This window comes from Sturnira hondurensis, unplaced genomic scaffold (assembly GCF_014824575.4).
Source record: "Sturnira hondurensis isolate 20B ecotype Veracruz unplaced genomic scaffold, ASM1482457v3 Scaffold0008782, whole genome shotgun sequence".
Taxonomy (NCBI): domain Eukaryota; kingdom Metazoa; phylum Chordata; class Mammalia; order Chiroptera; family Phyllostomidae; genus Sturnira; species Sturnira hondurensis.
The window spans coordinates 7843255-7857437 of record NW_028081413.1 but is presented as its reverse complement, the minus strand read 5'-3'; the positions used below and the strand labels follow the sequence as shown (position 1 = coordinate 7857437).

General features: G+C 37.5%; 1 protein-coding gene across 3 annotated transcripts in view; it reads left to right on the top strand.

Annotated features, from left to right (window-relative positions):
- SLC12A6 (solute carrier family 12 member 6) overlaps positions 1-14183 on the top strand; it is a 98660-nt gene that overhangs the window by 68227 nt on the left and 16250 nt on the right. For all 3 annotated transcript variants that reach the window (XM_037056145.1, XM_037056147.1, XM_037056148.1), the window contains 8 exons: positions 2206-2300; positions 3326-3457; positions 4685-4831; positions 6442-6496; positions 6992-7122; positions 10312-10553; positions 12712-12926; positions 13883-14041. In XM_037056145.1, the coding sequence (XP_036912040.1) occupies positions 2206-2300; positions 3326-3457; positions 4685-4831; positions 6442-6496; positions 6992-7122; positions 10312-10553; positions 12712-12926; positions 13883-14041 (1176 nt within the window). The remainder of the gene's footprint in view (positions 1-2205; positions 2301-3325; positions 3458-4684; positions 4832-6441; positions 6497-6991; positions 7123-10311; positions 10554-12711; positions 12927-13882; positions 14042-14183) is intronic.

Below are 14183 nucleotides of genomic sequence, written 5' to 3'. Positions count from 1 at the left end.
CAGACAACATATGATTTTAGTTATACTTAGAAAAATAATAACCGTATTCAAATTTCTCTGATTGTTTCAGAATGTCTTTTTACATTTGATTTGTTTGAGTCATGGTTCTAACAAGTTTCATATATTGTCATTGGTTGGTATATCTCTTAAGTCACTTTTAATTTATAAGAGTTCACATAGTTTTTAGTTTATACCTTTTATTTGTTAAGCGGTCAGATTATTTGTCATGTAGAATTTGTCACATTCTGTTTGCATCTTTGGGGCTATATTTATCGTGTTCCTCCTCTGTTTTCTGTGAACTGGCAGTTGGTTTTAAAGGCTTGATTAAACTTCATTCTTTCAGTGAGGATACATCACAGGTTGCACTTTTCATGTATTACATTAGAAGAGTGTGTTGACTCACTTTTAAGGATGTTAAGATTGATCAGTGGGTTCCAGATCGCCCTGGTCCATCCTCAGCCCTTCACCTAATTGGTTTCAGCAACCATTGATGGTCATTGCCAACATCCATTATTTCATTAGGGGTTGAAAATTGGTTATTTTATTTTCTAATTACATTATTCTACCTGCATTGATTAGCTAGAATATTTTTATAATGAAGAATTTTCTTTATTTAGTTATCCTGAAATAGAGTTGGTGTAGGAAAGGCAGGATAATTGCTTTATTCTTTTCATTTATTATTTTTAAAATTACTTCTTTTTAAGCAACTCTGTAAACGTAATTAGATTTTTTAACTTTATTTTTCAATTATAGTTTTCATTTAGTATTATTTCATATTAGTTTTAGGTGTATAGCTTAGTAGTTAGACATTTATTTATATAATACGTGAAGTAATTCCCAGTAAGTTTAGCACTACCTGGCACCATACATAGTTACTACAATATTATTTACTACATTCCTTACGCTTTTTCACCTAGTCTTCCAGCCCCCTCCCTGCTGGCAGCCATCATCAGTCTGTTCTCTGTCTTTGAGTCTGTTTCAATTTTGTTTATTTATTTTGGATTCTTCATATAAGTAAAATCATATGGTACTTGTAAAAGTGATTAAATTTTTAAAATATGTTGGGTATTTCACATATTTGCATTTTTTTGTTTGTTTATTGAGTTTAGAGAAAGGAATGGAAAGAGAGAAACAGTGATTTGTTTTTCCACTTATTTATTCATACAGTGGTTGTTTCTTTCTTTTTTCTTTTCATTGGCTGTTTCTTGTATGTGCCCTGACCAGGGATTAAACCCACAACTTTGGCATATTGGGACAGCGCTCTAACCAACTGAGCTATCTGGCCAGGGCCCACATCTGCATTTCAATTGATTGCATTATTTATTTTTAGTAATAATAATATTGCATTTTAACCAGTGGGTGCCCTTCAGGTTGGCTCTTCTGTTCTTTGGCATGCCCCAGTTATTTTGATAGCTTATTGCCTACTTCCCAAGCTCATCTAATATGTATTTAAGGTTATATAACTTTAAATTAATTACTTTAATTTTTATATCAGTATTTCCTCAATATTTAAAAGCTGAGTTCTTAATGACATTTAGATATTTTTTTAATTTTCTTTTTTTCCCTTCCAGCAGACAATGTAAATGATGTAAGTTACACAATAAAAAATGAAAGTTAAGGAAGTGCTGAAACAACACAAACACTATGTCTTAGGGAATCTAGTCTCTTTTTCTTTTTTTCTTCGTAGCTGGTTTACCAAATTCCTGTGGGATGTTTCTTTGAATATAAAATACTGTATGTGGCAAGTGTTTGTAGAAAAATAATACTTGGTTAAGTGACTTAATGTCATTTACAAAAGGTAGTACAGCACTCGAGGCCGAGAGCTCTAACTGCCATTATTAATAGCAGTGGTGTGGAAAGCAGTCCTTGGTTAGCATAGTATTGAACAGGTAATCAATAAGTATTCAGTTTCTTCTTTCATTGTAGATTTGAGTGACTTTAAAAGACCCTACTAGTCTAGAATTCTAAAAGAATAGTAGTTCTAGAGGTCTTCATTTTGTTAAGAAATTACCCATGTTTACTTAGATATTTCTTTTTGCAGTGAGCCACTTTCTCCAAGCAGTGCTGATTGGGTTCTGCCACTCTGAGATTAAAATTTGAACATGAAAATGGGTTCTGTATTAATACAGAGACAATGTACAGTGATTTGGTGCCGGTGTTCTCCAATACCAGTCAGAAACTAACTTGGTTTACTTTTTTCCCCAGATGATGGCCATAAGAAAGCTCGAAATGCTTATCTCAGTAATTCCAATTATGAAGAAGGAGATGAATATTTTGATAAAAACTTGGCACTCTTTGAGGTAATATTTGGGAGAAATCTAGGACAGATTTCAGGAAGAGAGATTTCAAGATAGCTGTTTTACACCCTATTTAGTTTTAAAACAGTATAGGCTGGATAATTTAATAATTGTTAAAATAAAAATTCACAACTTGTCATTGTGGTTGATTTAATGTATGTAATCTAATTATTGCTAATTAATGAATAGCCATTAAATCAAATTTCTGTGAAATAGGAAGAGGAATGTTGACATCACAGGCATGTGGAGAACCTTGCTATCAAATTCAGCTGAGATTTCACTGTTTATATTGGAATCATCATCTAGGTATAAAATAGTCTATTTTTCAGCTCTAAGTTTGGGAAGATTATCATTTACTTTCTAACTATTAAGCACAAATCAGTGTAGAAAGCAGGCTGCTGGAGTCAGAGGATCTGTGTGTTTACCTAAGACAGCATGGACTCTGCAGTGGGGTTGTTGGAGGAACTGTTTTATGCCATCATCTATGTCCACTGACTTTGGCTTTGGGCAATGATGCGAGTGCCACTTCTCTCAGTGTGCCTGTTTTTTAAATGATATTTTCCCTTATATTTCTTCAAGAAAAGGTCTGAGGTGAGTATTTAGTCAATCACAAAAGTTTTTCATTGACCTGTCCATTCTTGGTGTTATAAATAATAGCTGTAAATGCTAGTAGAATGTTAGTAGCCTAAAAAAAGAGGGTACTGTGGTTAAAGATCATATATCAGTATTGTTACAAGGTTACAACTGTCTATAGGGGCCAGTATGATTTTGTTTTTACTGTAAAATTAAGCTATTAGAAAGAATCATAAAACTTTTTACTTAAGAATTTTATAATTACTCATATAGGCTTGATTAAGCATCATATTTTAATGTGGGGGAAATAAACTTCATTGATAAGTTGTCTTAATATATTTACCTGTGAAATATTTTGCTATTTACTTTGCCATTTTCTGGTAGAGCAGTGGTTTTGATGTTTATTTCCAATGTGTTCCTCATCTCTCATTTCTTTCGTACTTCTGATTTTATAGGAAGAAATGGACACCAGACCAAAGGTGTCCTCTCTCCTCAACCGCATGGCCAATTACACTAACCTGACTCAAGGAGCAAAGGAACATGAAGAGGCAGAGAACATCACTGAAGGGAAAAAGAAGCCCACCAAGGTGAGGCCTTAGAAAACAAGGGTGAATAAAAAGAGCCCCGTATATCAGAAAGGGAGAATATACATGGCATCACTCTCTGCTCTGTAATAGGTATTTTATTGAATGTTTGATATATGCCAACATGTCCTGGGCACTGGATTCATAACACAAAAAGAACATACAATGTCTCATCTCATTGTCATGCAGTCTAAATTTTAGTGTGGGGATGTCGTCCTTAGTGTGCTAAAGAAAAATATAAGCATGGTAAAGAGAAGCTGAGACTGCTGGCCAGCAGGGGAGCCAGAGCAGAGGGAATTGCGATTTTAGAGAGGTTGGTCAGGAGAGGCCTTTCTGACAGGGTGATGTTTGAGCAGGCCCCAGCTAACGTGGGGGAGGGAGCCAAGTGATAGCTGGGAGAAGAGCATTCCCGTGAGAGGGGACAGCACTTCAGCAGGAGAATGTCCACAGTCATCTGCTGATGCTACCTCTGGGTTTTCAAAGACCAAATATCAGTCCTTTTTATCAAAATGAAAATATGAACAATATTACAAGTTAGTTTTTTTGTTGTTTAGGGGTAAAATGACCCTCAGATCTTTATGTTAGCAACTACATTTACCAGCTACTGTGAAGGATTAATACCAAATTCTGCAGATCAAGCCATTAATCCATCAATCTATTTATTTATTTATTATTTTTTCAATCCTCACCTGAGGACTTTTTTTTAAAATTGATTTTAGAGAGAAAAGGAGGAGGATAGAGGGGAGAGAGAGAGACAAACAGAGAGAAAAGCATTGACTGGTTGCCTCTTGTACATGGCCTGACCCAGGATTGAACTCACAACCTTTTGGTGTATGGGACCACACTCCAACCAGCTGAGCCACTGGGCCAGGCCTATTAGTCCATTTGTAAATGAAAAGAGATAGCCAACAACTTCAAACAACAGAAATTTTGAATTTGTTGGGGTGCACTTAAAAATTTATTTGTGGTCAAATGCCTATGTAAACACATGGAGACCTATGAAAGAAAGGTAAAAATTCATATCTCTAGGAATAATAGAACGTATGGTGATGGACATAGGTAACATGAAGATTTTATGTGTGCCTTTTTTAAGGTATTTATTAAACTTACTACCTCAGCTTAGAGATTAATATGATGGTTAAGAAGCAAGTTTTTATATAAAAGTAAAGAGGTAAAGTAATCTTTTCTAGATGACTATATAATTTTTTCTTTTGTCATTTCTCTTTCCAGACTCCCCAAATGGGTACCTTCATGGGTGTCTACCTCCCATGTCTACAAAATATTTTTGGAGTGATCCTGTTTCTACGCCTTACATGGGTAGTGGGCACAGCTGGAGTTCTTCAGTCCTTTGCGATTGTTCTTATCTGCTGCTGCTGTGTAAGTCCACAGGTGGCTCCTAGAGATCACCTGGCACCTTGTTAGAGCTCAAGAGTATATGCACTTGACCTCTTTGGGACTAAAACAAGGAATACTGGGGAAAGACTCATTTCAACAGAAGAGATTACTTTGGGATTAAAATCAAAAGGGTTTTCTATTATTTGATGTCAGTTATTCACTGATTATATCTATAATAAGATGTGGTAGAAATTATAATGGAAGACTTCTATAGGAAGCAGAAGATGCAGCTTAAGATGTAGAGAATTCAGAACACAAACAATTTGAGTTTGATAGCACCAGAGTTGTGATGGCAAATGTTAGAAAATGGAATGTACTGCTCCAGCAGAGTGTTCAGAAACAAAACTGAGGTCGTTTGTGGAGGAGGGTTATTTGTTTTGATTTGAAGACTCATTAATTTTCTCCTCCCCAGAAATTGAGATTTTTTCCCCAACTCTTATCTCCACCATTCTGAGAACATTTTAATCTTCTTATAACTTAAATTCCTGTTGCCTGAGTTTCTCAACCACATCTATCAGTTTTATTATAAGTTGATAGATTATTTTGTAAAAATTATTATATTATGTAACCACTGACATACCTCTTTTATTACTATCTCCATCATATCCTCCATGTGTATTATGCTCAGAAGAAAGCACGGTAAGCAGTGAGAGTCCATATCATTAACAAGTGAAAATCAACAGTTCCATCTTTTTTCCCCCAGTTTCTTAGTCTTGAAACTTCAGCGCCATGTTTGGCTCCCTGGCAGTCTTTCACACCCAGTCAGTTACCCGGCCAGTCATGCCTCCCTCTGAAATCTCTCACAGTCAACCCTTCCTTTATATTTCCACTGCTGCCACTGCAGTCCTTACCTCTCACTGCACCACTCGGCCTACTAACAGGTCACACTGCCTCCGTCTACTCCCTATCTGCCGTCCATGTTATACTCTGCTACTATACTCTGCTACTAGGTAATGTTTTTTGAGTTGCTGGGTTGTTGTTTTTTTAATTTTATTTATTTATTTTTAGATAGAGGGGAAGGGAGGGAAAAAGAGGGAGAGAAACATCAATGTGTGGTGGCCTCTCATGCTCCCCATACTGGAGACCTGGCCTGCAACCCAGGCATGTGCCCTGACTAGGAATCCAACCAGTGACCCTTTGGTTCACAGGCTTGCACTCAGTCCATGGAGCCACACCAGCCAGGGCCCAGGTAATGTTTTTAAAATACAGTTCTTATGTGCTCAGAAGTCTTCAGTAGTTCCCTTCCTTACTGAATACTGCTCTTGTTATTGTAGCCAGCCTTTAGTCAGTTTCTAATCTGTTTTTCAAGTTGTTTTGGAGACCCAGGCAGAATCAGTGGTTCTTAATAGCACCTAACAGATGATGATGTAGAGGGCATTTAACTGAATACTACAGGGAACGTTAGTGTGACTTGTGTAATGAGTTGAACCACATCATCTCATTTCCATGCCATTAGGTATGGCAGCTAACTCCCTCCCTAAAAGAGGGTAGAGGTAAATTTTCTGTAAGTCCTCTGAGGTCCACAGATGGGAAACAGTACAGAAAGGCCCTCTTTATGCAGTAACAACTTTATCCCTTCTTTTTCTCTACAGACAATGTTGACTGCTATTTCCATGAGTGCCATTGCGACCAATGGAGTGGTGCCAGGTCAGTAGGCTAAGCGTGGACTTCAGGGATTGTCAGCGATTACTGTGTTTATGAATAAAGACCAGAAGCATAAGCTTTTAAGAAATAGAATGCTATTTTAATCTGTTGGCCATAGACACTAATACTCTTTGACTTTGGGATATCTTTAAAAATTTATGTTCTACGCTAGAATCTTTCATTTTTATTGCATTCTTGGCTTCTGTTAGAATATACTGTACTGGACTATCGCATGCCTGTAGTGAATGTTCTCTGGTATTTCTGTGTACTGACAAATCATGCTGCTTCTTGTGGAGCATTAGAGGTGCAGCACGCTCTACCATACAGATATCTTGTACATCCCACTAGCAAATCTACTTTTTATCACACTCAGCATTTTCAAAAGCCTCAAATATTTATCCCTCATACATATTTTTATTATTCTTATTATTGACTTGTTTACATACCTCTTACTAATGTACTTTCTTTATCCTGATCACCTTCTACTTTGTGTTTTAGCTGGGGGCTCATACTTTATGATTTCCCGGGCACTGGGCCCAGAGTTTGGTGGAGCTGTTGGCCTCTGCTTTTATCTTGGTACCACATTTGCAGCAGCCATGTATATCCTTGGTGCCATTGAAATTTTTCTGGTGAGTAATGACTTATTTGTGTTCTATAGTGTAATAATAGTATAGATTTGAATATATTTTGTTCTTTGATGTCATGCTTCTGAGAGAGCAGCTATAAGGGATTTTTTTGCAATAGGAACCTTAAGTTTTTATTTATTTTTAAAATACATTTTATTGATTTTGCTATTATACGTTGTCCCAGTTTTTCCCTCTTTGCCCCCCTCTACCCAGTACCCTGATTTCCTCCAGCAATCCCCTCTCTTAGTTCATGTCTGTGGTTTGTGCATATAAGCTCTTTGGCTTCACATTTCCTATCTGTTCTTTTTCTTTGAGTTTATTTATTGATTATGCTGTTACAGTTGTCCAAATTTTTTTTTCCTTTGCCCCCCTCCACCCGTTACCCCCCTTCCCTCCAACAAATCCCCTTCACCTTTAGTTCACGTCCATGAGTTGTGCATATCTAAGTTCTTTGGCTTCTCCATTTCCTATACTATTCTTAACACTGCCCCCGCCCCCCCATCTATTTTGCATCTTCCAATTATGCATCTTAATCCCTGAATCTTTTCCCTCATTCTCCCTCTTCCCACACCCCACTGATGACCCTCCAAATGATCTTCAAATCTGTGATTCTGTTTCTCTTCTGCTTGTTTGCTTGGTTTCTTTTTTTAGTGGTTGATAGTTGTGAATTTGTTGCCATTTTAATGTTCATAGTTTTGATTTTTTCTTAAATAAGTCACTTTAACATTTCATATAATGTCGGTAATGATGAACTTGAGTTTTACCTTGTCTTGGAAGCGCTTTATCTGCCCTTCAATTCTAAATGAAAGCTTTGCTGGATAGAGTTATCTAGGTTGTAGGTCCTTACTTTTCATCACTTTGAATACTCCCTTTAGACTACAAAGTTTCTTTTGAGAAATCATCTGACAATCATATGGTAACTCCTTTGTAGATAACTAATTTCTTTTCTCTTGCTGCTTTTAAGATTCTCTCTTTATCTTTAACCTTTGGCATTTTAATTATGATGTGTCTTGGCGTGGTCCACTTTGTGTCCATCTTGTTTGGGATTCTCTGTGCTTTCTGGACTTGCATGTCTATTTCCCTCACCAAATTAGGGAAATTTTCTTTCATTATTTTTTCAAATAAGTTTTAAATTTTTTGCTCTTCTCCTTCTGGCATCCCTATGATTCAGATGTTGGTATGTTTGGAGATGTCCCAGAGGCTTATTATTCTGTCCTCATCTTCTTGAATACTCTTTTCTTCCTGCTGTTCTGATTGAATGCTTTTTTCTTCCTTATGTTTCAAATTGTTTATTTGGTTCTCAGTTTCATGCCCTTCACTGTTGGTTCCCTGTAGATTTTTCTTTATTTCACTTAATATAACCTTAATTTCTGCCTGGGTCTTTTTTATGCATTACATTACCCAGTGATTTCTTTGAGTATCCTGATAACCAGTGTTTTGAACTCTGCATCTGATAGGTTGGCTATCTCTGTTTCGTTTAATTCTTTTTCTGGAGTTTTGTTATTTTCTTTCATTTGGGCCATATTATTTGTCTCCTCAATTTGGCAGCCTTCCTGTGTTTGTTTCTGTTTATTGGGTAGAGCTGCTTTGACTCCCTGTCATAGTTGTGTGGCCTACTTTAGAAGAGTGGACCTGTATCTTTTGGTGGGTAGAGCCTTAGATATTAGTCAGAGCAGGGCAGCTTTTTTCATTATGTTGTGGCTCTGTGTGAGGGAAGGGTTTAGAGAGGGGACAATTCCTGGCTTCTAGAGTTTTACCTGGGAGGAAGCTGTCTCCCAGCACTTGCCCTGGTGCCAGATTCTTCATTTTCTCCCTAGACTCTAGCTGTTGCCCTGTTGCTGAATCCCAGAAGTGGGTCTGCATTAAGTGCTTAGTCCTTGGGGACCCTTTAAGATGAGTCTCCTTATAATCTGGCAGTTTTTTCCACCACCCTAACTCCTACTAGTTTGTATAGCCAAAAGTTACGGGGATTTATCTTCCTGGTTCTGGAACCCTGGACTGCTGGTTGAACTGGTTTGGGGCTGGCATCCCTCACTCCCGAGGTATCCCTCATGATTTTTATCCATCACTCGTGAATGTGGTACCACCTGTTCCACTGCCTCTCCATGCCATTCTCATGGCGCCATGCCTCTCTACCTCTCTCTGTATCTCCCCATCTCCTACCCATTTGGATGAATGTGGCTTCTTTAAATCCTTGGTTGTTGGACCTCCATATAGCTTGATTTTCTGACAATTCTGGGTGATATTGTTTTGTAGTCTAGTTGTAATTTTCTCTGTAGTTGAGCAAGAAAGCAAAGCATGTTTCCCTATGCCTCCATCTTGACTAGAAGTCCTATAAGTAATGAATTGTTATAGGCATACCTCATTTTATTGTGCTTTGCATTATTTTGTCTTGCTTTATTGCACTTCGCAGACATAGATTGGCCTCGTGGTGTGAATATGTGGCAGAAAGATTGAGGGACTCCTTTGCCTGCCTACTCCTTCCCCTTCACCCAGTCACCACTGTCCTACCACCCTACAACCGAGAAGTTAGTATCTCCAAGGAAGACTTGTGTCAGTGGGGAAAAATATTTATCTTTAAAATATCTTTATCCCAATTAAACATGTTTTGTTTTACTAATTTACTTTTAGAGAAGAGAGGGAGAAAAAAGAGGAAGAGAAACATCAACGTGGAAGAGATTTGGTTGTACTACCCCAGTTGGGGACCTGGCCTGCAACCCAGGCATGTGCCTGACTGGGAATCTAACCGGCAGCCTCTCAGTTCTCAGGCCAGTGGTCACTCCACTGAGCCACAGCAGCCAGGATTCTGTATTTCAATTAAATAGAATGTTTCTTATTTCTTTATTCATTCACCAGTGTATATTTTTTACTATTCAAACTAATGATAATAGAAGTAGGACTCAAGATAGTCATTACAATTATTTTATATAGCCCTTTGACTATAAGTTTTTAAGGCATTCCTTGTTTTTTTTTCCATTTGGACATATAGGTATTCAGAACAGCATCTAGACTTAAAAAAATCAGTGATATCCTAGTTCTATAGGCATTCTAGACCCAAATAAGAATTAGGCCGAATCTCCAGCCATTTTCCGTCTCAGCTTTACCTTTCTTTGTGAAAGCAAATCAAACTACAACATATTTTTTACTTGATTACTCTGAAATTTCTTAATCTTCTACTTTTTTTGCTTACAGGTATACATTTTCCCCCGGGCTGCCATCTTCCGTAGTGACGATGCACTAAAGGAGTCAGCAAACATGCTGAACAACATGCGGGTCTACGGCACGGCCTTCCTAGTCCTCCTGGTGTTGGTGGTGTTCATAGGCGTGCGCTACGTGAACAAGTTCGCCTCCCTCTTTCTGGCCTGTGTCATTGTGTCCATCCTGGCCATCTATGCTGGAGCCATCAAGTCGTCTTTTGCCCCTCCACACTTCCCGTATGTGTCTGTCTCTCTAACTAACCATTGTTGTTGGGTAGTCATGGCCAACACCTAATGTTCTGATCACTTTTAAGTCAGAATTTTACAGTCTCTGAAATTTCCCTTTCAGGTAGGCCAGGTTGGCGTCTAGGCAGGAAGGCTCCCAGCAGACTGCCTAGTTTGTTCATCCTCCTTGTGGATCCTCTTCCTTGGGTCTCAAGCATAGAACTGGCAGCTGTAGCTGTCATTTTGCTACAGAGACTTACAGAGGCTTCTTCAAAACCCTCTGACAATGATTGTGCATATTTGAACTATTCATGAAGGGCTTTTCAAATGGTATAGTTATTGCCAGAAACCTTTATAAACTATTTAAATGTTGGATTCTTTTTGCTAATGAAAAATCAAGAGTCAAAGGAAACCTAAATTCCTACCTAAATATTTGTAATTCATTAAATTTTTAATTGCGTTAGTACCATAGTGGACTTCCTAGTCATAAAATAAAGGAAAATAAATGTCATTATTTTCATTTATCTCATGGTATTAAGTTATATTATACACCATAAGTAGTTCAGGTACCTGAAAGTATATTTTGGAGCAGTAATGGGTGTGTGCAGATATGTGACTCACAGGCTCAAGTGTTTTCAATTACCGAGTAGCATAGGGACTAAGCAGCCCTGTTATTTGTAATCTTGTTACAGAGACTGTCTTCGAAAAGACATCTGATTCATCTAGGGATTAAATTAATCAGTCCTGTGTTGATTTAACCCAATTACAGAAAAGTAGATTTTTTAAGATGAAAAATTAGTTTCATAGAGATTAAATTGCCCCAAAGTTAATTAGTAGCAGAGCAATAACATGAACCCTGTGATTTTCTGACTCCTAGTCCAGTATTTTTCCTGTTACGCTAAATGATATCAGCAATAGGTCCCATCATTCTTTTTTTAAGATTTTATTTATTAATTTTTAGAAATAGGAGAAAGAAGGGTGAAAGAAAGGGAGAGAACCATCAATGTGCATTTGGCTCTTATGCCCCCTAACTGGGGACCTGGTCTACAACCCAGCCCTGTGCCCTGACTGGGAGTTGAACTAGCGACCCTTTGCTTTGCAGTCAGGTGCTAATCCACTGAGCCACACCAGCCAGGACCCATCATTCTTTTTTAATCTGCTCATCTGTGGACTACAGAGCAACGGAAGATCTACTTAGAGTCATAAAAATGGCTTCCTCTGGCGATATTGTAACTTGTAAAATTCCATTTGCCTCTAATTCTCTTTTGATGCTTCTCTTTTGTGGTGGATAAAAAGTCATATGTGTGGCATTTTCTTTAAAATATTCTAGAAAAATAAGTCAAAAAACCTAGAGGAATGCATGCAACAAGACTGGGAAATATTAAAAGTTATTGAAGTAATGGGTGCATGGTTCATTATGTATGCTTGCTATTATTTTGTAGATTTTAAAAGTTGCTTTGTTTCTCTTGAAAGGTATTTAACTGTGGGTGTATTATTCCTTTGTTTATATTCATATCTCCGGGTTAAAGAAAAAATAAAATCAGCAATGAATATTTGTATTATCCTTAAATACCCTCACTCCCACTGGGTCCAGGCTTAAGTTCAAAAACAGTTTTCTCTTAGGCCACTGGGGTATGTGCTTTTGAATTCTAGCCAAGCTGTCTTCCTCCAAACAGTAGCCAGAGGTTTGAGCTTTAGCCAAACATTTTCAAGGGGTTTACTTTAAACAAGGCTTTTCTAGGCCAAAAACAAAATTAGGGGGAAGTTTTTTTTGTAACAGAAAAAGACCCTATGGTTCTTTTAGACCTAACAATTGGTTAATAACCTAAAAATTTTGGAAGATGAATCAGCACAGTATATTCAGACAGTCCTTGTCTCTGAATTTTGTCACTACCACCTGCCATCTGTTTGATCTCATGCAGACTACTTTATTTCCCTAAACTTCAGTTCCTCCATTTACAAAATAAAAATAATACATATTTCATGAGATTTCTTTAAGGATTAAATTGGTGGAAAATGTAAGTCACCATTTACAGTACTAGTCAATAAATACTTTTTTTCCTATCCATGACAGTGAACCTCTTAGAATTCTGCTATTTATTATTTACTAACCCATTTTTAAAAATCTTTTTTCTTTACTTCATTTTTCTCCCTGTTTGTTTTTATTTAGGGTCTGCATGCTGGGTAACCGCACCCTTTCATCAAGACACATTGACATTTGCTCAAAGACCAAGGAAATGAACAACATGACAGTGCCGTCCAAGTTATGGGGCTTCTTCTGTAACTCAAGTCAGTTTTTCAATGCCACCTGTGACGAATATTTTGTTCACAACAATGTCACATCAATCCAGGGCATTCCTGGGTTGGCTAGTGGCGTCATTACAGGTAATTTGGGAGGTTTCTGGACAAGATTTTCCTTTTTCTCTGAGGAAAATGGGCTTTGCCATCTTAGACTCTTCCATAGTCTATGAAGACTCACTGCCAGGGATCACTCCCCCCTTAAGCCCAGCATACAACTCTTAATTCGACATCTTTTTGCTTTTCTATTAGTGACTTTATTCCTTTTCAGGACTCCCTAAAAGTGTTGCCCGTTAAAAGTGACCTCCTTTTGACAACGGAACTGAGAAAATCACCTTTTAACCTAGAATAAGATAATAAAATATTCTTTGTGTTACTGTAAAATCGCCGATGCTCTTCCTACGGTGACAGCTGGAGTGTAACTATTTTAGTGTCACCACATCCACATGTGTCTTTTCCTAACTCAGCTAAAGTTCTGAAACTCTTTCCTTAAGTGACTTCTATTTTAAATGTTTGGTCCACAAAATCTTTGCATGTAAGCAAGTTTACACTAAGAAACAGCATTGATAACTAATAAAAAATAGGCTTTGTGGGGCATTTAGCTTTAGTCTGCTTAAGTTTTACTAATTTGCATTAGCAAACTTGACTTGTATATTCCAAAGCATTTTGTCAAATTGTATTTGAACCACAATAATTAAGGTGGGGGGCGGAAATGGGAAGGAGGTGGGGAACACTGGGGTTGGGGGCAGGGCAGGGAATATAAAACAGAAAACTGTACTTGAATAAGAATTAAATAAAAAAAATTGTATTTGAACCAGATGAGAAAGGGAAATAAAAGAAATAAAAGAAAGCTCTTTTACTTATGTGTATTTTGTTGTACAAAATGCATGTGCATATATATATATGTGCTCATTGGAAGCAAATATACCTTTAAAAGATATGTAAATGAGGAATCCAATTTAGAAAATCATTTGGGTAGAAAATTATCTAATTCTCTTCTTTCCTTAGTGCTGTTACTTATATCCCCCTTTTTCCTACTGCAGAGAATCTTTGGAGTAATTATCTACTGAAGGGAGAGATCATTGAAAAGCCCTCAGCCAAATCTTCTGATGTCTTAGGCAGCTTAAACCACGAGTATGTCCTGGTTGACATTACCACCTCCTTTACACTTCTGGTGGGGATCTTCTTCCCCTCTGTCACAGGTGAGCATCTGGGCCGTTGTCTGTTTTAGAGGCTATCAGACACAAGGAGTGATTTTTCTCAGGAGACAAAACTGTATTCTCAGAGTTCCTCGATTTGTGTTCAGTATCAGTGTGAATATCAAAGTGTCCAGGAATCCAAGAA